The 27,552-nt window shown below is 42.8% G+C and overlaps 1 protein-coding gene across 1 annotated transcript in view; it reads left to right on the top strand.

Moving 5' to 3' along the window:
- The first annotated feature begins 1,678 nt into the window (after positions 1 to 1,678).
- Positions 1,679 to 27,552, top strand: part of LOC311144979 (AP-3 complex subunit sigma-1-like) — a 29,173-nt gene continuing 3,299 nt past the window's right edge. Inside the window, exons 1-5 of the mRNA XM_084181178.1 lie at positions 1,679 to 2,093; positions 13,118 to 13,209; positions 14,488 to 14,599; positions 14,724 to 14,795; positions 21,098 to 21,205. Coding sequence (XP_084037304.1) covers positions 2,025 to 2,093; positions 13,118 to 13,209; positions 14,488 to 14,599; positions 14,724 to 14,795; positions 21,098 to 21,205 — 453 coding nt within the window. The 5' untranslated portion in view covers positions 1,679 to 2,024. The remainder of the gene's footprint in view (positions 2,094 to 13,117; positions 13,210 to 14,487; positions 14,600 to 14,723; positions 14,796 to 21,097; positions 21,206 to 27,552) is intronic.

The following is a 27,552-nucleotide window of genomic DNA, read 5'->3' as shown; positions in this document are numbered from 1 at the left end:
ACACACTGTCAGTCGATGACACAGTCAATGACGTGGCACACAACCATTGGTTGATGCATGCAACTTCTGAGCAGGGGAATGCGACCTGAGTTAGGGGGTGGTGTGATTGACGTTATTTTCAGAACATGCCTATGACATGGACCATGGCTGCAACTCCACTTGTTCATGACCATGAATCATTCTTCAAATATCTTATTTTGTTAATATCACGTAAGTACTATATTGTACTTCAATCATAAAAGTCATCCCTAAGAGGAAAACCCCTAAAATGGTCTGCAGTCTGCCAGAGATGGCAAGACCCTCCATAAATTTTTTAAAAATACATCCCTTCTCCCACAAAATTGCTCAAGCATGTTTCAGTTTATGAAAAAACCTTCTTCTGCAAGGCCCCTTTTATCCAAAATCAACCCCTTGCCTCAAATCCTGCACACTTATTGATGGCCCCTCAAGATACCCGTATGTTAGGTGTAAGCAAAATCATTGTGTTCTTCTGATTGGCTAGGAAGAAGTGCTATGACGCGAGGGCATAAAAATGGCGCTAAGTTCAAACATTTGTCTCCTGAGTACATACCTTTGTCTCCTGAATACAAACCAAATAAACGTACCTATAAATCGACTTGCTCTCTTGAGAACCTTGAGGATCTTGAAATGGAGTCAGTCAGCAGTTTGGACTGGTAGGAGTGACATTTTTGGAAAGAGTGAATTGCTGTTTTTTGGCTAACCCATACGTTGTGTCAAGCTTAGTAAAGAACAAACTGGGAACATCTGTGAACGTTTCGAGAAGTGAAATTGTTTGGGTTTTTTGTCCATCTAACCCCCAGAGGAAGCTGGCCGTTTCGAGTCATGCGTCTCGGGGCTCAACCTGTGTGTTGCTTTGCTCTGTGGAGCAGGCAGCCGCTCAAATAAGTGATTAGTGGGGTCGAGGTGGATCAAATGAAAAATAATATTCCTGGTGTTTGTGACGCCTGCCGTTTGGTGAGACTTAGACCCGGTGGCAATGGTGAGACTGAGAATACCCTGTCTGTCTTGTTGAGCTTTGACACAGAGTTTCTACCTGATAAGGTCAGGTTAGATTATATTTGCTATTCTGTGAGGGCCTGTTCCGAACTTTAGGTGCTAAGGATTCGGACATGTTGCAGCAGTGTGTAGAAGGGAGATCCCACGATGTGAGAAATGAACAGGAGGGCATAGTCAGAGGGAGTGAAAAGTTGTGATAGAGAAAGCACTGTGTGTCAACTGTAGGGGTGCCCATGCAGCTGGTGATCCGAAGTGCCCTGTAAGAGAGAGACAGGTTGAGATTGCCAGAGTTTCGAATGGGGCAGAAAGTTTCCTATGCAGAGGCAGTGAAGAGAGTAAAAGATAGCCCAAGGGTGAGTGATTTGACTGCGAGCCCCCCAGTGAGTAGGCCTAGGCATGAAAATACAGAACCAGAGAGGATGAGTTTTAATAAGGTAGGATTTCTTGCATTTGTTGCTATGGTCATTAATTGTACCGCACAGATTAAATGGAAATCCCAGAAGATTGATTTGGTGGGTCAGCAGCAGAGAAGTTTTTGGGTGTCAGAGATTTTAGCGCAGAAGAGCTACAGGGGGGGTTTGTAAAGAAAATGTGCTATTTACACTCCAACCTGTGAATGGCAGCAATACGCAATAAAGTGACTAGTCTGCCAGAAAACTACACGAAGAAGAAGATTGCTAGGACTTTCTGCCATTTTGGTTACACTATCCAGTGGTTTCAGATCTAGTAAATTGGGACATCTCCAGCTGTCTCAAGTGTCTTGAAAGAAGTGGTAGAGGTTGATTTCTGACTGGGCAAATGGAACGTTCACCATCGCAGTTTGACCCACCACAGCTGCTGTAGATAGAAGAAGATTAATGTTTTTTGACGTGGAGTATTTCCGCAAAAACTGGATTGAGAAGCGACATGTAATTTAGCCTGTTATCCGTTTTAGCTAGCTAGATTGAGACAGATTTTAGGGTCCCAGGTAGACCATTTTTGTTCGCCCCCTCATAAAACAGAACATCATGATTAAAGCCATACTAATATTCAACAACCACGGAAAACCTCGGCTTTCTAAATTCTACGAGCATTACGTGAGTATGCGATTGTTTCTAATCTGCTAGCTAGTAGTAGCAAGCAAATCTGTCACACAGCTAATGTTAAAATTATCTAGCTAATTCAGATACTGTATGTTAGCGAATTCAGTAAAGTTAATTGAGAGTAACTAGTTAGCTAGCTACACTGTGGGATGCTCGTGTAAGGTTAACTATACAAAAGCTTTGACGTGACGTAACTAGCTAACATTAGCTATTACAAATTGGGCTGATAACTAGCTAACGTTAACTAGTAGGTAGTTAGCTATGGCTTTGTTTATGCAATCAGGTCTGCCGATTGCATAAACAATGTTGCTAGCTGTCTAGTTAGCTACCTTAGTTATTGTGCTAATTAATTGCATAATTATTACTGAAAACAAACAAACATTATTTGTTAGCTAACGGTACTAGCCATAATCTTAAACGGTGTAATTTGAGACCAGGGCCGGTTTCCCAAAACCAATTGAAGGGGAAGTTCACCCATTTTTACACGTGTCCTTATTACAGGTACTTATAGTTGATTCCCCAAACTGATTTTTGATATTTTGTTTCGTTATCACTTGCCATAGACTACAATGCATTATGAAAATGTGTCTAATCATGTTATAAAACACTCCAACCCAACTCATATTATACTGAACAAAAATATAAACGCTACATGCAACAATTTCAACGATTTTACTGAGTTAAAGTTCATATAAGGCCCACCCACTGGGGAGCCAGGCCCACCCACTGGGGAGCCAGGCCCAGCCAATCAGAATGAGTTTTTCCCCACAAAAGGGCTTTATTGCAGACAGAAATACTCCTTAGTTTCAACTGTCTGGGTGGCTGGTCTCAGACGATCCTGCTGGTGAAGAAGCCGGATGTGGAGGTCCTGGGCTGGTGTGGTTACATGTGGTCTGTGGTTGTGAGGCCAGTTGGATGTACTGCCAAATTCTCTAAAACTATGTTGGAGGCAGCTTATGGTAGAGAAATTAACATTCAATTATCTGGCAATAGCTCTGGTGGACATTCCTGCAGTCAGCATGCCAATTGCACACTCCCTCAAAACTTGAGACGTTTGTGGCATTGTGTTATGACAAAACTGCACATTTTAAAGTGGCCTTTTATTGTCCCCAGCACAAGTTGCACCTGTGTAATTATCATGCTGTTTAATCAGCTTCTTGATATGTCACACCTGTCTGGTGGATGAATTATCTTTGCAAAGGAGAAATGCTCACTAACAGCGATGTTATTTATTTTTATTTTTAATTTTTTTAGGGGGTAGATCAGCTTTAATATTGCAGATAGGTTGTAACTTCCATCAATGTAATTGTCTGCATCTCTTCCGATCCCCCATATGTTTTTTTCTCTCGCATATATATATATATATACACACATAGTGGCAGATCAGGGGGTTGGGTCAAGATGTTTACACAGATCAGACACGGACAGAGTATGATTAGCTCGGTTTCAAGGGTGTTTATTAATAAAATAATCAAAAGAAAAGGTTAGGTCTCCCCCATGAGATCCTCTCCAGGATACCGTCTCCAACTACACGGAAGTTAGCTTACTTCCCCCAGTCCCCTCATGTGCTGCCCTTCTGGCAGCTTTATGGGCCTTGCACAGCTGGTGAGCAATCCGCCCTTAATTACTCACCAGCTTCCAATCAGCCCCAATTAGTCCTGTCCGGGATCCCGTCGAGACCTGGCACGTCCAGCAGATGGAGCCACCGTGTATACTCCCATCTGTTACCAGGCCTCAACAAGTCTCCCCCTGGTGGCTGACCTGCTGTACGCTATACACGTATCCTGCCAGTCCCAGGAAGGACTTGACCTGTGTCTTGGTGCATGGAACGGGCCAGTCACGTACCGCGTGAACCTTCCTCTCCTGGGGCTTGACGTTCCCCCGTCCGATGAAATACCCCAGGTACTCCAACTCCTCGAACACTAGCTTGCATTTCTTGGGTTTGCGGTCAACCCGGCTTGTCTGAGCACGTCCAGCACCGCCTGGAGGCGCGTCAGGTGCTCCTCCCAACCTTGGCTGTGGATGATGATATCATCCAGATAGGCCGCTGCATACTGCTGGTGGGGTCGAAGCGCTCTGTTCATCAATCGCTGGAATGTGGGTGGGGCTCTGTGGAGACCGAACGGGAGCACCCGGTACTGGTACAGACCGTCTGGTGTTGAGAACGCTGTTTTCTTCCGGGAGGAGGCTGCCAATGGTACCTGCCAGTATCCTTTGGTCAGGTCAAGGGTGCTGATGTACCGGGCCTTTCCCAATCGGTCGATTAGCTCGTCCACCCTCGGCATGGGGTAGGCGTCGAATACGCTTATGTCGTTCATACCCTGGAAATCGAGAAATTGCCAAGCAACTGAAGATCATTAAAACTCGTTGTACAAGATCTTCAATTTCTTGGCAATCTCTCGCATGGAATAGCCTTCATTTCTCAGAACAAGAATAGAGTGACGAGTTTCAGAATGATGTTCTTTGTTTCTGGCCATTTTGAGCCTGTAATCGAACCCACAATTGCTGATGCTCCAGATACTCAACTAGTCTCAAGAAGGCCAGTTTTATTGCTTCTTTAATCAGCACAACAGTTTTCAGCTGTGTTAACATAATTGCCAAAGGGTTTTCTAATGATCAATTAGCCTTTTTAAAATGATACACTTTGATTAGCAAACACAACGTGCCATTGGAACACAGGATTGATGGTTGCTGATAATGGGCCTCTGTACGCCTATGTAGATATTCCATAAAAAATCAGCCGTTTCCAGCTACAATAGCCATTTACAACATTAATAGTGTCTACACTGTATTTCTGATCAATTCAATGTTATTTTAATGGACAAAAAAATTGCTTTTCTTTTGAAAACAAGGACATTTCTAAGTGACCCCAAACTTTTGAACGGTAGTGTATGTATGTGTGTATATATATATATATATATATATATATATATATATATATATATACACACACACACACACACACAGTGGGGGAAAAAAGTATTTAGTCAGCTAGCAATTGTGCAAGTTCTCCCACTTAAAAAGATGAGAGAGGCCTGTAATTTTCATCATAGGTACACGTCAACTATGACAGACAGATTGAGGGAAAAAAATCCAGAAAATCACATTGTAGGATTTTTAAATTATTTATTTGCAAATTATGGTGGAAAATAAGTATTTGGTCACCTACAAACAAGCAAGATTTCTGGCTCTCACAGACCTGTAACTTCTTCTTTAAGAGGCTCCTCTGTCCTCCACTCGTTACCTGTATTAATGGCACCTGTTTGAACTTGTTATCAGTATAAAAGACACCTGTCCACAACCTCAAACAGTCACACTCCAAACTCCACTATGGCCAAGACCAAAGAGCTGTCAAAGGACACCAGAAACAAAATTGTAGACCTGCACCAGGCTGGGAAGACTGAATCTGCAATAGGTAAGCAGCTTGGTTTGAAGCAATCAACTGTGGGAGCAATTATTAGGAAATGGAAGACATACAAGACCACTGATAATCTCCCTCGATCTGGGGCTCCACGCAAGATCTCACCCCGTGGGGTCAAAATGATCACAAGAACGGTGAGCAAAAATCCCAGAACCACACGGGGGAACCTAGTGAATGACCTGCAGAGAGCTGGGACCAAAGTAACAAAGCCTACCATCAGTAACACACTACGCCGCCAGGGACTCAAATCCTGCAGTGCCAGACGTGTACCCCTGCTTAAGCCAGTACATGTCCAGGCCCGTCTGAAGTTTGCTAGAGTGCATTTGGATGATCCAGAAGAGGATTGGGAGAATGTCATATGGTCAGATGAAACCAAAATTGAACTTTTTGGTAAAAACTCAACTCGTCGTGTTTGGAGGACAAAGAATGCTGAGTTGCATCCAAAGAACACCATACCTACTGTGAAGCATGGGGGTGGAAACATCATGCTTTGGGGCTGTTTTTCTGCAAAGGGACCAGGACGACTGATCTGTGTAAAGGAAAGAATGAATGGGGCCATGTATCGTGAGATTTTGAGTGAAAACCTCCTTCCATCAGCAAGGGCATTGAAGATTAAACGTGGCTGGGTCCTTCAGCATGACAATGATCCCAAACACACCGCCCGGGCAACGAAGGAGTGGCTTTGTAAGAAGCATTTCAAGGTCCTGGAGTGGCCTAGCCAGTCTCCAGATCTCAATCCCATAGAAAATCTTTGGAGGGAGTTGAAAGTCCGTGTTGCCCAGCGACAGCCCCAAAACATCACTGCTCTAGAGGAGATCTGCATGGAGGAATGGGCCAAAATACCAGCAACAGTGTGTGAAAACCTTGTGAAGACTTACAGAAAAACGTTTGACCTGTGTCATTGCAAACAAAGGGTATATAACAAAGTATTGAGAAACTTTTGTTATTGACCAAATACTTATTTTCCACCATAATTTGCAAATAAATTCATAAAAAATCCTACAATTTGATTTTCTGGAAAAATAATTCTCATTTTGTCTGTCATAGTTGACGTGTACCTATGATGAAAATTACAAGCCTCCGTCATCTTTTTAAGTGGGAGAACTTGCACAATTGGTGGCTGACTAAATACTTTTTCCCCCCACTGTATCTGTAGTCCTCGTAATTTACAGCATTTCCTTCACTAAGACAACCAAACATTATTTTGCGGTGTGGATGGGGTCAACTTTTTGTCAGGTGTGGACCTCAAGTTCAGAACAGCTGTCAGTCAAAACCCATACTGCGCTGTGCAGCTCAGATCCTGAACTCTGTTGTCATTTATATCATGTTACTGTACATCCACTGTGTTCCAGTTTAGGCACTTATCAGTGCCCGGATCTGCCATTTTAGTGTGAAGGGTTTCCATCTTGGATAGTAGTAAAGTCACAGATAGATAGTAAAGTCACAGATAGAACAATGAGACAGATATTTCACTGGATGTATAACTGTGAAGCATCCCGCTGGCGTTTCCACTCATAACCAAATATGGAGGGGAGAGGAAGCCTAGTGGCTGGCAGTGGGAGAAGATGGACATTCTACAAATGTTCTCATCAATTAAACATTTGATCTCAATACAGTTTTTTTGTTTCCAAATCTAGAATCTGTTATGGACACAGTGGACTAAGTTTTGTACACTTTACCCTTTGCCTGTTCGGTTTCGGTTAGATTCTAATAAAATTATCACTGTTTTTATTCACTTTATTTGTTTTTTATTTGATTACTTTATTATTTAATCTCATCTCTAGAGCTACTGCCTTGCTGTATGACAATTACAATTTGAGTAGTTCAAAGTAAATAAGGCATACTTTTATGACTGCTGAATACAATCTATCAATCACTTAGGTTATGTATTTTCAGGCTTTCCATCCCTCTCGAACGGGCATTTTCCCAGTCTCCATGTCTTGCTCCGCACAGACCGGACAAGTTTAAGATGGCGTGCAATGGATTATGTTAATTACCATGTTTTCTGCGCTAAACTATGTACAATATTGGCCTGTTAAACTACAACTCCTTACTACATCGCACAGTTCAGGCTTGATCTGATTTATCTCTACAGAAACTGCACATCGAGCTCACAGAAAAAAAAACGGAATGAAATTGAATTCAAATAATTGAGCCGACGTCGTTCCATTGGTTAAAAAAACTAAAAATAAGCTCAGCACTACCTGGAAGACTAAATAAACCTTTGCTCACCAGAATGTCATAATTCGATAGAATGAATGCTCCAATCTAACGTTAGTTGACATCAGTAAAGTAGTTTTTTTCTTTCAGCAAAGAAGTTTAGTGATCGGGAGAAAATGCCCCCCCCCCCCCAAAAAGGGACGATTTTCCGTGCAAAACTTCCAAATGACATCAGTTTGACCGGTTTTAAGGAACATAAAAGCTGTTAAAACAACCCAACATGTTTTTGATAAGATTTCAGTTCAGCTTGGATGCATATTTTATGTGCTTGAAATACTATCAGCTTTTATCATGCTGATAAAGATAGCACCACCAACTTTACAGACGGTCCCTAACCGTGCATTCATTCTCGCAAGATGCTGGAAGAAAATACAGTGAGGGGGAAAAAAGTATTTGATCCCCTGCTGATTTTGTACGTTTGCCCACTGAGAAAGATATGATCAGTCTATAATTTTAATGGTAGGTTTTATTTGAACAGTGAGAGACAACAAAAATCCAGAAAAACACATGTCAAAAATGTTATAAATTGATTTGCATTTTAATGAGCAAAATAAGTATTTGACCCCCCCCTCTCAATCAGAAAGATTTCTGGCTCCCAGGTGTCTTTTATACAGGTAACGAGCTGAGATTAGGAGCACACTCTTAAAGGGAGTGCACCTAATCTCAGTTTGTTACCTGTATAAAAGACACCTGTCCACAGAAGCAATCAATCAATCAGATTCCAAACTCTCCACCATGGCCAAGACTAAAGAGCTCTCCAAGGATGTCAGGGACAAGATTGTAGACCTATACAATGCTGGAATGGGCTACAAGACCATCGCCAAGCAGCTTGGTGAGACAGTTGGTGCGATTATTCGCAAATGGAAGAAACACAAATGAACTGTCAATCTCCCTCGGCCTGGGGCTCCATGCAAGATCTCACCTCGTGGAGTTGCAATGATCATGAGAACGGTGAGGAATCAGCCCAGAACTACACGGGAGGATCTTGTCAATGACCTCAAGGCAGCTGGAACCATAGTCACCAAGAAAACAATTGGTAACACACTACGCTGTGAATCCTGCAGCGCCTGCAAGGTCCCCCTGCTCAAGAAAGCACATATACAGGCCCGTCTGAAGTTTGCCAATGTACATCTGAATGATTCAGAGGAGAACTGGGTGAATGTGTTGTGGTCAGATGAGACTAAAATCGAGCTCTTTGGCATCAACAACTTGCCGTGTTTGGAGGAGGAGAAATGCTGCCTATGACCGCAAGAACACCATCCCCACCGTCAAACATGGAGGTGGAAACATTATGCTTTGGGGGTGTTTTTCTGCTAAGGGGACAGGACAACTTCACTGCATCAAATGGACAATGGACGGGGCCATGTACCGTCAAATCTTGGGTGAGAACCTCATTCCCTCAGCCAGGACAATGAAAATTGGTCGTGGATGGGTATTCCAGCCTGACAATGACCCAAAACACACGGCCAAGGCAACAAAGGAGTGGCTCAAGAAGAAGCACATTAAGGTCCTGGAGTGGTCTAGCCAGTCTCCAGACCTTAGTCCCATAGAAAATCTGTTGCGAGAGCTGAAGGTTCGAGTTGCCAAACGTCAGGCTCGAAACCTTAATGACTTGGAGAAGATCTGCAAAGAGGAGTGGGACAAAATCCCTCCTGAGATGTGTGCAAACCTGGTGGCCAACTACAAGAAATGTCTGACCTCTGTGATTGCCAACAAGGGTTTTGCCACCAAGTACTAAGTCATGTTTTGCAGAGGGGTCAAATACTTATTTCCCTCATTAAAATGCAAATCAATTTATAAAATTTTTGACATGCGTTTTTCTGGATTTTTTTGTTGTTATTCTGTCTCTCACTGTTCAAATAAACCTACCATTAAAACTATAGACTGATCATGTCTTTGTCAGTGGGCAAACATAAAAAACAAGCAGGGGATCAAATACTTTTTTCCCTCACTGTAAATCCTATTTCTCCACTCCTTTTACTGAGTCAAAATGTACATTTTGTATATATTGTTACTGCAAAAAATGCTGAATTCTGCAGGAGTTAACATTAACTTAGGCTATGTGAGAGGTTATAGACCTACAGTCAGTATCCAGATTTCAGTTAGGCTACTATTAGATTAAACCCATCTGAACAGTACAGTTCCCTTGGCGTGCCAAGACCCTGTCATCACACACAACATAGTGGCACTGCTATCATCCTCTTTTACCACTTCACCAAATCTTTCCCAAACGTTAGACTAGTGTTCTGGCCCTCACTTCTATTTATATTCATTTCCATTTCGCAGCTTTTGTCCTATTGAATTAAACTCTGATATTGTCCTTTTTGCTTCAGTGGATCGACGTGAACTTTTTTTGCACAAGTTCCTTAAAGGCAATTGGTGTGTATTTGCCGCTAAAGATTAGCCTACGCAGTAACGACAGATAAAAATAATGAAAGGAATCATCCTTGACATTTTTACAACTTGATTGGAGTCCACCTGTGGTAAATGCAATTGATTGGACATGATTTGGCAAGGCACACACCTGTCTATATAAGGTCCCACAGTTGACAGTGCATGTCAAGGCAAAATCCAAGCCATGAGGTCGAAGGAATTGTCCCTAGAGCTCAGAGACGGGATTGTGTCGAGGCAAAAAAATGTCTGCAGCATTGAAGGTCCCCAAGAACAGAGTGGCTTCCATCATTCTTAAATGGAAGAAGTTTGGAACCACCAAGACTCTTCTTTACAGCTGGCCGCCCTGCCAAACTGAGCAATCGGGGGAGAAGGGCTTCTGGCACCACACTCCCAGAGCCCTCACCTCCTCCTGGACTTGAACCCGATCGAACATCTCTGGAGAGACCTGAAAATAGCTGTGCAGCGACGCTCCCCATCCAACCTGACAGAGCTTGAGAGGATCTGCAGAGAAGAATGGGAGAAACTCCCCAAATACAGGTGTACCCAAGAAGACTCGAGGCTGTAATCGCTGCCAAAGGTGCTTCAACTAAGTACTGAGTAAAGGGTCTGAATGCTTATGTAAATAAGGTCTTTCAGTTTTATTTGTAATACATTTGCAGAACATTTGTTTTTGCTTTGTCATTATGGGGTATTTTGTGTGGGGGGGGAAGAAAAAAATGATTTGAATCCATTCTAGAATAAGGCTGTAACAAAATGTGGAAAAAGTCTAGGGGTCTGAATAGTTTCTGAATGCACTATAGATATGAATTGCACAACAATTATACATAAGTTGTAAGTTTACCGCATTTTCTCCCAAGTTTTGTGATATCCAATTCCTTCTTAACACACTGATCTCTTAACCCAGAACCCAGCCGCAACGTTTTTCAACAGAATTGGCGGAATGAAAAACCCCTGATCACCGTAAACACAGTTCACTTTCATAGCAGCCACATACCAACACCATTATCACTTTGCTCGTTGTAATTCCTTCCTGCATCTTCGCGCTCTCCTCCTCTCTCACTTTTTCCCTTTACTTGTGGACCTCAGTGCACAACACATCGGCTGTCTGTAACCAGGCGAAAAAACATTTCCATGCCAAGCCTTCATATCATAACCGCTACACACAGCCTACATCGTTGTCACCATATTATTTAACATCATAGTAGACATAGCTAATAGAACTAACGCATTAGCAAACCCTCCACAATCATGCAGTACAGTGTACTGACAGCAAGCACTTTAGCAGTTACACCGGCGGGCCCCGGTGGCAATAAATTTATACAACCAAAAGATTACCTTGACTTGGAAGAGTTCCAGTGTTGGATAGTCATAGCCAGATGACTAACATAGCGTCTCTCTCTGTTTTGAGCTGGGTGTTTTGAGTAGGCTTAACTAACTAGCTAGCTAGCTAGCTAAGTGAAAGTGAAAAAAAATACTATTAAATATACACGTGTTGTGGACACCCCTTCAAATTAGTGGATTCGGCTATTTCAGCCACGCCCGTTGCTGACAGGTGTATAAAATCGAGCACACAGCCATTCTATCGCCATAGACAAACATTGGAAGTAGAATGGCCTTACTGAAGAGTTCAGAGCTGCCTCGGTCAACTGTAAGTGCTGTTATTGTGAAGTGGAAACGTCTAGGAGCAACAACGGCTCAGCCGCGAAGTGGTAGGCCACACAAGCTCACAGAACGATACCGCCGAGTGCTGAAGCGCACAGTGTGTAGAAATCATCTGTCCTCAGTTGCAACACTCACTACCGAGTTCCAAACTGCCTCTGGAAACAATGTCAGCACAATAATTGTTCGTTGGGAACTTCATGAAATGGGTTTCCATGGCCGAGCAGCCGCACACAAGCCTAAGATCACCATGCGCAATGCGAAGCGTCGGCTGGAGTGGTGTAAAGCTCGCCGTCATAGGACTCTGGAGCAGTGGAAACGCGTTCTCTGGAGTGATGAATCACACTTCACCATCTGGCTGTCCGACGGACGAATCTGGGTTTGGCGGATGCCAGGAGAACGTTACCTGCCCGAATGCATAGTGCCAACTGTAAAGTTTGGTGGAGGAGGAATAATGGTCTAGGCCCCTTAGTTCCAGTGAAGGGAAATCTTAACACTGTAGCGTACAATGACATTCTAGATGATTCTGTGCTTCCAACTTTGTGACAACCGTTTGGGGAAGGCCCTTTCCTGTTTTTGCATGACAATGCCCCCATGCACAAAGCGAAGTCAATACAGAAATGGTTTGTCGACATCGGTGTGGAAGAACTTGACTGGCCTGCACAGAGCCCTGACCTCAACCCCATCGAACACCTTTGGGATGAATTGGAACGCTGACTGTGAGCCAGGCCTAATCGCCCAACATCAGTGCCCAACCTCACTAATGCTCTTGTGGCTGAATGGAAGCAAGTCCCCACTGCAATGTTCCAACATATATTGGAAAGCCTTCCCAGAAGAGTGGAGGCTGTTATAGCAGCAAAGGGGGGACCAACTCCATATTAATGCCCATGATTTTTGGAATGAGATGTTTGACGAGCAGGTGTCCACATACATTTGCTGTCTGAAAACCTTGTATCTCCCAAACTTTTCAGAAACTTGAAAAAACCGCCATATTTGACCATTAGTCTAACAGACAATAACACAACTTCAGAAACTATTTTGAATATATTTTATTGGTCCTAGATTCAGGAAAGCACATTGAGGGTAGTACATTGAGAGGGACTTAACTGCTTTCAGTTCCTCAAAAAAAGCATGGTTATGTGACCACTGGATGTACTGTTACTTTTCCAGTTTATGAGTGTGAAAATATGGTAGTCTCAGCCATCAGTATATTATCAGAAAAAAGATTGGATAGTTTTAAGCATGTTCTGCAGACCTATACCAAAAGCTTAACATTTTTGTTTTCTCATCCACACTGACTGTGTTTGTACTGTTTGTTCCACAGAGTGAAGACACAGAACAACAAATCATCAGAGAAACATTTCATCTGGTATCCAAAAGAGATGAGAACGTCTGCAATTTCCTAGAAGGTGGAATGTAAGAGATTTCTTTAAGATGTCGTAAACTGTCCACAAGTACTGAAAACCATAACCCCCCACGTGCTGGACCCTATTGATGTAGAAGGCTTTATCTTAACATTTCCTGCTCATGTAACAATGAAATGCATAATCTTTCAATTTCATGTACATATATACAACTGCTACAAACCAATGATTTGATCTGATGATGTGGGCTGCTCAACAAAACGCTCCATGAGTAGAATCAGCTTTTCATGATGCAATATCACATGACACATTGCACTACATGGGAGAGCTAAGGGACAGAGGGGGAGCCTGGTATCAGATGGTGGCCAGCTGTAGGGAGAGAAATTGGATCATCATGAATAGTTAAATATGAATTCATCATTCATGAAGCAGGCTATTGCGTTGTGGAACCTCCTCTCACACAACAGAGGATAATACAATTGGGGTGTATTCATTAGTGCACACTGTAGCAAAATGTTTTGCAACGGGAAACGTTTTGCTTTGAGAATTAGCCTTTCTTATTGGACAAGTTCAGGTTAGTCTCCCTCTTTTTCGGCCCGTTTGCTTTTTTCTGTTTGGTTCCTAGTGAATACACCACTGGGATCCCTGGTATATGATTGTTGCTACTGCTTAGGCTCATCAACAAATATGATGTTGCTCAAGCAGATTCAGGTCAACGTGTTTTTGCCTTACAAAGATTGTTCAAGGCTTCTGTACTTGGCCTGGACACGTGACCAAGTCAATCTATTGGACAAAACAGTCTGCTGACCCTTTTACTTGTTCATCATACCAGCATGTTTGGCTTTGTTTCACATACCAGCATGTTTGGCTGTGTTTCACATTATAGAATGTGTGTGTTGGGTAATGAACATGACACGGTACTATCCCATGCATTGATTGGTGTCATGTGAGTGTGTTCCCCTTGTCGTGTGGACTGTTGTTCCGATGTAGAGGTGAAGTACTAGGAGACAGTGCTGCTGAAGTGTCAGTTTGTAGTGTAAGCACACAGGGCAGATGGCTTGTTGTTGCATTGATCTCTGTTAACCAACCTTGGCTCACTTCCACATGCATGCCAGTCTTCACAGATCCCAGGCAAATGCACACCAACTGGGGTGTATTTACTAGACACCAAACGGAAGCAAACGGGCTGAAACGAGCCAGAACCTACCTGAATTTGCCCAATAAATAACACCTTTTCATTGCAAAGGTTTTGCTACCGTTTGCGCTAATGAATACAACCCTGTTCAGAGAAGGTTTCAATTGTCCCTTCATTTTGTTTTTGTGTCGTTAGGTTGATAGGTGGGTCGGAGAACAAGCTCATCTACAGACACTATGCCACGCTCTACTTCGTATTCTGCGTCGATTCCTCTGAGAGTGAGCTTGGCATCCTAGACCTTATCCAGGTAATATTTCCAAAGTCTTTAAAACAATATATTGTTCAACTACGACCGTTTGGTACCACAATCTTAGTTTTTGGTGGACGGTAGATGATTACACTGTTCAGTGAATGTGATCGTCTCTCCACAGGTGTTTGTGGAAACGCTGGACAAATGCTTTGAGAATGTCTGTGAACTTGACTTAATTTTCCACGTGGACAAGGTACAGAATTATTTTATCAACTATATCCTATTATTTCACCCTTAATTTTAATATTTACTATACCAAGAATGTAAGAGTCAACCTTGCCCCAAACAGCTGCATTTAATGCTCACAATGAATGTGTGACTTCCCATAGAAACTCACTGTGCTATAGTGTCATTTGTTTACTATAAGGCTGTCTAGGTGAATTAATCTCCCCTGTCAAATCAAAGTTGGTCGCTTACACAGTTTAGCAGATGTTTTAGCGGGTGCATCAAAATGCTTGAATGCAGCGAAATCCTTGTGGAAACAGGGTGGCTGTGTCTCTCAGCGTCATCTTGATGATATCCCTGTGACAATGCTTCGACCCTGCTGGCTCTTGTCACAAGAAAATCTATCGTGAATGTCTAGCCAAGTGTGGCAGCGAAGCATGATATTACAGACTTTTTGTACAGGTTGCAGCATTTCACGCACAGAGATGCCGTTGATAGTCATGTGTACAGAGAGTAATATGAGCAAAGCGAAAGCGAGATAATTGTGACCGCAGCAATCTACTTAAACAAAACCGTTATATACTGAACAAAAATATAAACGCAACATGCAACAATTTCAACGATTTTACTGTTTTTTTTACTGAGAATAATAATGGTGCCGGAGAAGATGGCTGCCGTTTTACGGCCCCCTAACCAATTGTGCTATTATGTGTGTTTTTTCGGATTATTTGTAATTTATTCTGTACATAATGTTTCTGCCACTGTCTCTTATGACCAAAAAGTGCTTCTGGATATCAAGACAGCGATTACTCACCTCGTATTGGATGAAGATTTTTTTCATCAACGAGTTGCACGCAAAATACAGACACCCGATAAGGCCCAAATCCCCATAATTCGCATGAGAAAGAGACAGAGATATCGTGGACGTAGGTCTGGGTGCCTTGTAAGGATCCGACGGCGAGCGAGTAATCTGCCTCTACCATCAGTCCTATTAGCCAATGTACAATCATTGGAAAGCAAAATAGACGACCTACGATCACGGATATCCTACCAACGGGACATTAAAAACTGGAATATGTTTCACCGAGTCGTGGCTGAACGACGACATGGATAACATACAGCTGGAGGGATATACGCTACATCGGCAGGATAGAACGGCTGACTCCGGTAAGACAAGGGGGGATGGTCTGTGTATATTTGTAAACAACAGCTGGTGCACGAAATCTAATATTAAGGAAGTCTTGAGGTTTTGCTCGAGGCTATCTCATGATAAGCTGTAGTCCACACTATTTACCAAGAGTTTTTATCTATATTTTTCGTAGCTGTCTATTTACCACCACAAACCGATGCTGGCACTAAGACTGCATTCAATGAGCTGTATAAGGCCATAAGCAAACAGGAAAACGCTCATCCAGATGCAGCGCTCCTAGTGGCCGGGGACTTTAATGAAGGGAAACTTAAATCCGTTCTACCTCATTTCTACCAGCATGTTAAATGTGCAACCAGAGGAAAAAAAACTCTAGACCACCTTTACTCCACACACAGAGACGCGTACAAAGCTCTCCCTCGCCCTCCTTTTGGCAAATCTGACCATAATTATATCCTCCTGATTCCTGCTTATAAGCAAAAACTGGAGCAGGAAGCACCAGTGACTCGGTTAATAAGGAAGTGGTCAGATGACGCAGATGCTAAGCTACAGGACTGTTTTGCTAGCACAGACTGGAATATGTTCCGTGATTCTTCCGATGGCATTGAGGAGTACACCTCATCAGTCACTGGCTTCATCAATAAGTGCATCGATGACGTCGTCCCCACAGTGACTGTACGTACATACCCCAACCAGAAGCCATGGATTACAGGCAACATCCGCGCTGAGCTAAAGGGTAGACGCTTATAAGAAATCTCGCTATGCCCTCCGACGAACCATCAAACAGGCAAAGAGTCAATACAGGACTAAGATTGAATCGTACTACACTGGCTCCGACCCTTGTTGGATGTGGCAGGGCTTGCAAACTATCACAGACTACAAAGGGAAGCACAGTCGCAAGCTGCCCAGTGACACGAGCCTACCAGACGAGCTAAATCACTTCTATGCTCGCTTCGAGGCAATCAACACTGAAGCATGCATGAGAGCATCAGCTGTTCCGGATGACTATCTGATCACGCTCTCCGTAGTCGATGTGAGTAAGACTTTTAAGCAGGTCAAAATTCACAAGGCCACAGGGCCAGATGGATTACCAGGACACGTACTCTGAGCATGCGTTGACCAACTGGCAAGTGTCTTCACTGACATTTTCAACATGTCCCTGACTGTAATACCATCATGTTTCAAGCAGACCACCATAGTCCCTGTGCCCAAGAACACTAAGATAACCTGCCTAAATGACTACCAACCCATAGCACTCAGGTCTGTAGCCATGAAGTGCTTTGAAAGGCTGGTCATGGCTCATATCAACACCTTTATCCCAGAGACCCTAGACCCACTTCAATTTGCATACCGCCCCAACAGATCCACAGATGATGCAGTCTCTATTGTATTCCACACTGCCCTTTCCCACCTGGACAAGAGGAACACCTACGTGAGAATGCTATTCATTGACTACTGCTCAGCGTTCAACACTATAGTGCCCTCAAAGCTCATCACTAAGCTAAGGACCGTGGGACTAAACACCTCCCTCTGCAACTGGATCCTGGACTTCCTGACGGGCCGCCTCCAGGTGGTAAGAGTAGGTAACAACACATCTGACACGCTGATCCTCAACACGGTGGCCCCTCAGGGGTGCGTGCTCAGTCACCTCCTGTACTCCCTGTTCACCCATGACTGTGTGGCCAGGCACTACTCCAACACCATCATTAAGTTTGCCGACGACACAACAGTGGTAGGCCTGATCACCGACAACGATGAGACGGCCTATAGGGAGGAGGTCAGAGACCTGGAAGTGTGGTGCCAGGATAACAACCTCTCCCTCAACGTGATCAAGACAAAGGAGATGATTGTGGGCTACAGGGGAAAAAAAGAGGACTGAGCACGCCCACATTCTCATCAACGGGGCTGTAGTGGAATAGGTTGAGAGCTTCAAGTTCCTTGGTGTCCACATCACCAACAAACTATCATGGTCCAAACACATCAAGACAGTCGTGAAGATGGCACGACAAAGCCTATTTCCCCAGGAGACTGAAAATATTTGCCATGGGTCCTCAGATCCTCAAAGAGTTCTAGAGCTGCACCATCGAGAGCATCCTGACTGGTTGCATCACTGCCTGGTATGGCAACTGCTCGGCCTCCGACCGCAAGGCACTACAGAGGGTAGTGCGTACGGCCCAGTACATCACTGGGGCCAAGCTTCCTGCCATCCAGGACCTCTATACCAGGAGGTGTCAGAGGCCCTAAAAATTGTCAAAGACTCCAGCCACCCTAGTCATAGACTGTTCTCGCTGCTACCGCACGGCAAGCGGTACCAGAGCGCCAAGTCTAGGTCCAAAAGGCTTCTCAACAGCTTCTACCCCCAAGCCATAAGACTCCTGAACAGCTAATCATGGCTACCCAGACTATTGGTATTGTCCCCCCACCCCACTCCCTCTTTTACGCTGCTGCTACTCTGTTTATTATCTATGCATAGTCACTTTAACTCTACCCACATGTACATATTACATCAATTATCTCGTCTCACCTGTGCCCCCGCACATTGACTCTGTATCGGTACCCCCTGTATATAACCTCCCTAGTGTTATTTTATTTTACTGCTGCTCTTTAATTATTTTAACTTATTACTTAACCAACCACTTGGGAACCAGGCCCAGCCAGTCTGAATTAGTTTTTTCCCCGCAAAAGGGCTTTATTACAGACAGAAATACTCCTCAGTTTCATCAGCTGTCTGGGTGGCTGGTCTCAGATGATCCCGCAGGTGAAGAAGGCAGATGTGGAGGTCCTTGGCTGGTGTAGTTACACGTGGTCTGCGGTTGTGAGGCCAGTTGGACGTACTGCCAATTTCTCTAAAACGACGTTGGAGGCTGATTATGGTAGAGAAATGAACATTGAATGCTCTGGTGGACATTCCTGTAGTCAGCATTCCAATTGCACGCTCCTTTAAAACATGAGACATCTGTGGCATTGTGTTGTGTAACAAAACTGCACATTTTAGTGGCCTTTTATTGTCCCCAGCACAATGCACCTGTGCAATGATCATGCTGTTTAAATAGCTTCTTGATATGCCACACCTGTCAGGTGGATGGATTATCTTGTCAAAGGAGAAATGCTTACTAACAGGGATGTAAACAAATTTGTGCACAACATTTTACAGAATTACGCTTTTTGTGCTTATGGAAAATTTCAGCAATCTTTTATTTCAGCTCATGAACCATGGGACCAACACTTTACATGTTGCGTTTTATATTTTTGTTTAGTATAAATGTGAGTGTGTGATTTGTTAGTACATCCAATGTTTTGACAATAGATAGGGTTGCATGCATATCTCACATCAGGTCATTTGTTTTCAAGGGTTGTTGATCTCCTGTTCGCATTTGTTTAGCCTCTTTAATATGTAACAATGATAATAAATATGAAATAATCCTGTAGAGCAGGGTTTCCCAAACTCTGTCCTGGGGCCCCCTGGGTGCACAAAATAAGGCACACAAAATAATCCCCCCTAAAACATACAGTTGAAGTCGGAAGTTTACATACTCTAAGGTTGGAGTCATTAAAACTCGTTTTTCAACCACTCCACAAATTTCTTGTTAACAAACTATAGTTTTGGCAAGTCGGTTAGGACATCTACTCTGTGCATGACACAAGTAATTTTTCCAACAATTGTTTACAGACATATTATTTAACTTATAATTCACTATCACAATTCCAGTGGGTCAGAAGTTTACATACACTAAGTTGACTGTGCCTTTAAACAGCTTGGAAAACTCCAGAAAATGATGTCATGGGTTTAGAAGCTTCTGATAGGCTAATTGACATCATTTGAGTCAATTGGAGGGGTACCTGTGGATGTATATCAAGGCCTACCTTCAAACTCAGTGCCTCTTTGCTTGACATCATGGGAAAATCCAAAGAAATCAGCCAAGAAAAAAAATGGTAGACCTCCACAAGTCTGGTTCTGAAGGTTCTACTTTCATCTGTACAAACAATAGTACGCAAGTATAAACACCATGGGACCACGCAGCTGTCAAACCGCTCAGGAAGGAGACGCGTTCTGTCTCCTAGAGATAAACGTACTTTGGTGCAAATCAATCCCAGAACAACAGCAAAGGACCTTGTGAAGATGCTGGAGGAAACAGGTACAAAAGTATCTATATCCACAGTAAAACGAGTCCTATATCGACATAACCTGAAAGGCCGCTCAGCAAGGAAGAAGCCACTGCTCCAAAACCGCCATAAAGAAGCCAGACTACGGTTTGCAACTGCACATGGGGACAAAGATCGTACTTTTTGGAGAAATGTCTTCTGGTCTGATGAAACAAAAATAGAACTGTTTGGCCATAATGACCATTGTTATGTTTGGAGGAAAAAGGGGAAGACTTGCAAGCCGAAGAACACCATCCCAACCGTGAAGCACAGGGGTGGCAGCATCATGCTGTGGGTGTGCTTTGCTGCAGGAGGGACTGGTGCACTTCACAAAATGGATGGCATCATGAGGAAGGAAAATTATGTGGATATATTGAAGCAACATCTCAAGACATCAGTCAGGAAGTTAAAGCTTGGTCGCAAATGGGTCTTCCAAATGGACAATGACCCCAAGCATACTAAAAAGTTGTGGCAAAATGGCGTAAGGACAACAAAGTCAAGGTATTGGAGTGGCCATCACAAAGCCCTGACCTCAATCCTATAGAAAATGTGTGGGCAGAACAGAAAAGGCGTGTGCGAGCAAGGAGACCTACAAACCTGACTCAGTTACACCAGGTCTGTTAGGAGGAATGGGCCAAAATTCACCCAATTTATTGTGGGAAGCTGGTGGAAGGCTACCGAAAACGTTTGACCCAAGTTAAACAATTTAAAGGCAATGCTACCAAATACGAATTGAGTGTATGTAAACTTCTGACCACTGGGAATGTGATGAAAGAAATAAAAGCTAAAATAAATAATTCTCTCTACTATTATTCTGACATTTCACATTCTTAAAATAAAGTGGTGATCCTAACTGACCTAAAACAGGGAATTTTTACTAGGATTAAATGTCAGGAATTGTGAAGAACTGAGTTTAAATGTATTTGGCTAAGGTGTATGTAAACTTCCGACTTCAACTGTATATTTTGGTTAACAGTAATAGTATGTTTTCTCAGTCTGAGAATAGCCTATAAATAGAACATTTTGCATTGAACCTTTAGGTACACAATATACTGGCAGAGATGGTGATGGGAGGGATGGTGCTGGAGACCAACATGAATGAGATCATCACACAGGTGGACGCCCAAACCAAAATGGAGAAATCGGAGGTAAGAGTGGCAGTACTTCTTTCTGACTTCTCATACTCCAGGTATGTGTAGGCATGTGTGTATGCTGGAACCTGCATGCCCTTCCAGTGCCTTTGTGATGCTCCTGACTGAGTGTTTGTGCTCTCTGGCCCTCCGCTACTGCACTGCGTCACCACACAGAATGACATTTCTCTTCCTTCTTACCCCAAAGTTATAATCATCATCACAGACACCGATTGTCTCTTCTCTGGAATCTAAATTTACACAGTGTCCAATGCATCTGCGGAATCTTGATCCTCAACAATCACACACTCATGAGATGCATTGCTCATCCAACTCTACAGACTGGACATGTCGTGTTGACGTATTTGCTTAAATGGCGAGGTGGTGGTAGCGTTTCTATGGCTGTTGAATGGTTAGTTGTGGTCATAGAGGGATGTTGAATTAACGAAATTTGACGTTGAAGTCAAAGATGTCCTGAGCTGATCTGTGAGCAGATATCTTGGAGCTGAGCATTTAATGTCTGTGATATTAAGGCCTAGACATTGCTTTGTTCTCAGATCTCTTTGAATACAGTCTCTAAATTTAATTATTAATGAAAACCGATTGTTACAGCCAGAGATAATTTTATGGAATCATTGCCATTGGCAGAACAATGCCATTATGACTTTTGACAAGGTGTATTCAGATCCATCTAAATACATGACTCTGTGTGTATTTTAAATTGACACACACACAAAATATTCCAGTTAAATAAACGGATATGAAGTCAAATATTTAAGAAAAGCCACATGTATTTTCAAAGTTATTTTGAGGATATATTTTAGGTTTTGTTTGCTTACTGCACAATGTAAGGTTACATGGTGTGACTCAAAAGTCCTACGGATGTGTAACTTGCTGTTAACTTATCTTTATTTCAAATTGGTGCTGCACCCTTGGCTAACATTTACAGATTTTACCTCACTGTTGCAATTTTGCTGTATCTAACAATGGAAACCATGCTTTGGTAACAACTTTGGGCCGTATTGTGTGGTTGATTAAATGGAATCAGTAGTGTATTGTACGCCAAGTCTTTGACTGTTCAACAAACATCAGATGTGCTCCGTCTTTTCCTTCTTGGACCTACCCTAGACCGCAGTGTTCTCATAGTCATAATCATAACTTCAACACTAATTCAGAGCCATAAAGAATGACGTAAACAAAATACATTCCTAGTAGTGTGTAAAAAAAAAATGTTAAGTCAATACAAATTGGTGAAGAATGATATGCTGGATTTAGTTCACTTTAACATGCTCAACCAGCTCATCAGTATGAAACAGCAGAAGTGTTGCTATGCCTTTGGAGGTGTTGAGGCCTCTCTCAGTGCAGTCTATGAATGCGGTCTACGATAGGTCTTATCACTTTCAATTTATATATATACTGTAATTAATTTGATCTGCTTTAACAACATTCCTCATTCCTCTTTTCCCCTGACCCTTTCTAGTTCTTTCCATTCTTCTCTCTTTACAGACATTTATCTTTCAGTCTCCCAGACAGGACAGGTAGACACAGGTACTGCTAAATTTCCAACCAAGTACTGTAACTTCCCAAATTTATTTACACTATCCGTAGTTCTCCATAGGCCGACCACTTAATAACAAAACGACATCACTAACATCAAAATCTTTTTACAGCAGACCCTAAAATGTATCAATTGTACTTCAAAAGAGCAATGAAACCACATATTACTTGGCTATTTAGGAAATTGGTATGGCGATAGTAAATATTTTCATCATTGGGATGTTTTTAATGAAAGGCCCAATGCAGCTGTTTTTATCTCCAATATAAAACCATTTCTGGGTAACAATTAAGTACCTTACTGTGATTTTCTTTCAATTAAAATGGTAAAAAATAAACAAATTGCTAAGAGCAATTTCTCAAGCAAGAATTTTGCTAGGACTGTCTGTGTGGGGAGGGGAAAACCTGAAAAATACCTATTATTGGCAGAGAGGTTTGACACTCTTTTTTATTGGTCTATCAACTAATTTACCACCTGGTGATTTCACCAGGCAGGCCAAAACTGTATCCCACCAAAACAGACAGCGCTTTTGTCTTTTCACACCGCTCTTACACTAAAACGGCATTATCATAATTTTCACAATTTCACAGTATTATTCTAACCTCATAGTGTGGAAATATATACAGTTGAAGTCGGAAGTTTACATACACTTAGGTTGGAGTCATTAAAACTCGTTTTTCAACCACTCCACACATTTCTTGTTAACAAACTATAGTTTTGGCATGTCGGTTAGGACATCTACTTTGTGCATGACACAAGTCATTTTTCCAACAATTGTTTACAGACAGATTATTTCACTGTATCACAATTCCAGTGGGTCATTAGTTTACATACACTAAGTTGACTGCCTTTAAACAGCTTAGAAAATTCCAGAAAATGATGTAATGGTTTTAGAAGCTTCTGATAGGCTAATTGACATCATTTGAGTCAATTGGAGGTGTACCTGTGGATGTATTTCAAGGCCTACCCCCCCTGAAATAAATCATTCTCTCTACTATTATTCTGAAATTTCACATTCTTAAAATAAAGTGGTGATCCTAACTGACCTAAGACAGGGAATTGTTATTAGGATTAAATGACAGGAGTTGTGAAAACTAAGTTTAAATGTATTTGGCTAAAGAGTATGTAAACTTCCGACTTAAACTGTATATAACACAGGAAAATCATGTTTTTGATATTGCACCAATACCAAAGCTGTGCAAGCTAGGCTTAGCAATAAAGAAGCATTTGTCAATAAATGCAGGTGGCCAGCTGTAGCTAGCTGCCCTAGAGGAAGACGTACAATGATACTGTCCGTGCACCTGTGTTGTCTGGCACTGGGTTTGTTTCCGTAACAGAGATGTGTCGTCGCTGAAAATTCAAGTCGCACCTCGCTAGGTTGCTAGCCAAACACAACACACAAGCATGCTGTTGCTGTGTCTCGACTGGTCCTTTGTCACCACTCTCTGCTTTGCTGCCCTATAGATTTCATCAGACTACTTTTATGACACGCGTAAACCACTGTTTACGTATCTGAAATGTGCTTTCCCCCCCTGGTTTGAGACACATCAGTGTTTTATTAATCAACAGACCATCTTCCAAGCCAGTGGTTTGGTTTCCCAGGCAGACACAGCTTAGTGCTTAGTACACACCAGTAATGCCTCTATGGGGAGACCTGTGGAACGTAGTACAGTGTGATTCTTAACATAGCTATGTGTGACTGAGTACTTGACCAGAAACCTAGGCCTTTGGGCAACCAGCTAGGAGCAAGTCTAATTTGTCTCCCTTGAGTTGTCACAAAGTGTAGGCTACATAATTTAGTTGACTAGTTGCCAAGGTCAGTAAAAGCCCAGGGTTCTTCACGTTTGAAGTACAGTAGCCACTCTGTATTGCCGCTCAACTTGATGGCAGCAAACTGTATGAAGGACACACTTGAACTGACCTTGTGTGCACAATTATAGACGATGCAATGAAAATCATGTGCGCATATCTGTTATCGATTCCAATGACTGCCTATAATACAGAAAAATGTCTGAACCAGTTATTTAGACATAAAAGCTACTGATTGCTACTGTTTCATATTTGCAACCCTTCCTATGGTAGTTCTCTAAAAGAGATGCCTAGTTAAACTCATTTTCAGAACTAGAAACTTTAGCCTATTAACTGAAAGTCTAGAAGCTGGTTGAATCTTAATTTTTGGGTTCGACTGTTCAAGATTCAGTGGGTGGATCTCTAACAGCAGTGATTTTCAAATGCAATCTAGAGATCAACATGTTATCCATAGGAAATGTGAATTCACAATGTCAATTAGTTATTTTTGTCAGAATTTACACTATTGACATTTCAATCAATTTGTTTTGCATCTCAAATTACACATTGTACAAAACGTTAGGAACACCTTCCTAATATTGAGTTGCACCCCTTTTTGCCCTCAGAACAGCCTCAATTCATCAGGGCATGGACTCTACAAGGTGTCGAAAGCGTTCCTCAGGGATGCTGGCCCATGTTGACTCCAATGCTTCCCACAGTTGTCAAGTTGGCTGGATGTCCTTTGGGTGGTGGACCATTCTTGATACACATGGGAAACTGTTATGTGTGAAACCCAGCAGCGTTGCTGAATGGCACATATACACAATCTGTGTCTCAAGGCTTAAAAGTCCTTCTTTAACCTACACTGATTTGAAGTGGATTTAACAAGTGACATCAATAAGGGATCATAGCTTTCACCTGGTCAGTGTATGTCATGGAAAAAGCAGGTAAACCTAAGGTTTTGTACACTCGGTGTATATTGGATAATGTTTTTGTTTGGTTTTATATTGAACAATGCTTTGAAATTCACTGCTTTAGTGTGTTACCTCCGTTTTCTTCAGTATGCCATAGAGTAGACCCATTTTTGTGACGCAGTATTACAACAATTCCCCACATGGATGATGTCAATAGGTAATACCATGGAAATAACTCTCACAACATTGAATAGCTGTCGCTATAATATTTTATGTACATTTTAATAATCAAACATTAGATTGAACATAGTCATATTTTACAAACACTGAACCTTGTCACCCCCATTACAAACAAGTCAGCCCTGTTAACCTAGTCTCCCCCGATACAACTAGTAAGTCCTTACCTCAGTGTGTGTACAGTTTCCACTGAGTTGTTACAGTTCTAATATATTAGAGTACAGTGCATTCGGAAGTATTCAGACCCCTTGACTTTTTCCACGTTTTGTTACGTTACAGCCTTTGGCAGCGATTACAGCCTGGAGTCTTCTTGGGTATGACACTACAAGTTTGGCACACCTGTATTTGGGGAGTTTCTCCCATTCTTCTCTGCAAATCCTCTCAAGCTCTGTCAGGTTGGATGGGGAGCGTCGCTGCACAGCTATTTTCAGGTCTCTCCAGAGATGTTCAATCAGATTCAAGTCCGGGCTCTGGCTGGGCCACTCAACGATATTCAGAGACTTGTCCCAAAGCCACTCCTGCATTATCTTGGTTGTGTTCTTAGGGTCGTTGTCCTGTTGGAAGGTGAACCTTCACCCCAGTCTGAAGTGCTGAGCGCTCTGGAGCAGGTTTTCATCAAGGATCTCTCTGTACTTTGCTCCATTCATCTTTCCATCGATCCTGACTAGTCTCCCAGTCCCTGCCACCCCCATGCTTCACCATAGGGATGTTGCCAGGTTTCCTCCAGACGTGACGCTTGGCATTCAGGCCAAAGAGTTCAATCTTGGTTTCATCAGACCAGAGGATCTTGTTTCTCATGGTCAGAGTCCTTTTAGGTGCCTTTTGGCAAACTCCAAGCGGGTTGTCATGTGCCTTTTACTGAGCAGTGGGTTCCGTCTGGCCACACTACCATAAAGGCCTGATTGGTGGAGTGCTGCAGAGATGGTTGTCCTTCTGGAAGGGTCTCCCTTCTCCACAGAGGAACTCTGGAGCTCTGTCAGAGTGACCATTTGGGTTCTTGGTCACCTCCCTGACCAAGGACCTTCTCCCCTGATTGCTCAGTTTGGCCGGGCGACCAGCTCTAAGAAGAGTCTTGGTGGTTCCAAACTTCTTCCATTTAAAAATGATGGAGGCCACTTTGTTCTTGGGACCTTCAATTCTGCAGATTTTTTTGGTACCCTTCCCCGATCTGTGCCTTGACACAATCCTGTCTCGGAGCTCTACGGACAATTCCTTCGACCTAATGGCTTGGTTTTTGCTCAGACATGCACTGTCAACTGTGGGACCTTATATAGACTAGGGCTGTTATGGTGACCGTATTACCGCCACACTGACGGTCATGAAGGCAGTCATATTCCACGTAACCGTTTAGTCACTGTAATTAGGCTTCTCCAAGCTCTGATGCTGCTGATGGTCATCAATGCAAATGTAATCAAATCTAATCAAACACTCATGAGAGCTCATGTTGCGCAACATTTCTATCCAAATAGTCTGGGTAGCCGTGATTAGCTGTTCAGGGGTCTTTATGGCTTGGGGCTAGAAGCTGTTAAGAAACCTTTTGGACCTAGACTTGGCACTCCGGTACCGCTTGCCGTGCGGTAGCATAGAGAACAGTCTATGACTAGGGTGGCTGGAGTCTTTGACAATTTTTAGGGCCTTCCTCTGACACCGCCTGGTATAGAGGTCCTGGATGGCAGGAAGCTTGGCCCCAGTGATGTACTGGGCCGTACCCTCTGTAGTGCCTTGCGATCGGAGGCCGAGCAGTTGCCATACCAGGCAGTGATGTAACCAGTCAGGATGCTCTCTGGTGCAGCTGTATAACTTTTTGAGGATCTGAGGACCCATGGCAAATCTTTTCAGTCTCCTGGGGGAATATGCTTTCTCGTGCCCTC

This window comes from Coregonus lavaretus (genome assembly GCF_964263955.1).
Source record: "Coregonus lavaretus genome assembly, chromosome: 17".
NCBI lineage: Eukaryota > Metazoa > Chordata > Actinopteri > Salmoniformes > Salmonidae > Coregonus > Coregonus lavaretus.
Note: the sequence above shows the minus strand (reverse complement) of the source record. Positions and strands in the feature narration are given on the sequence as shown.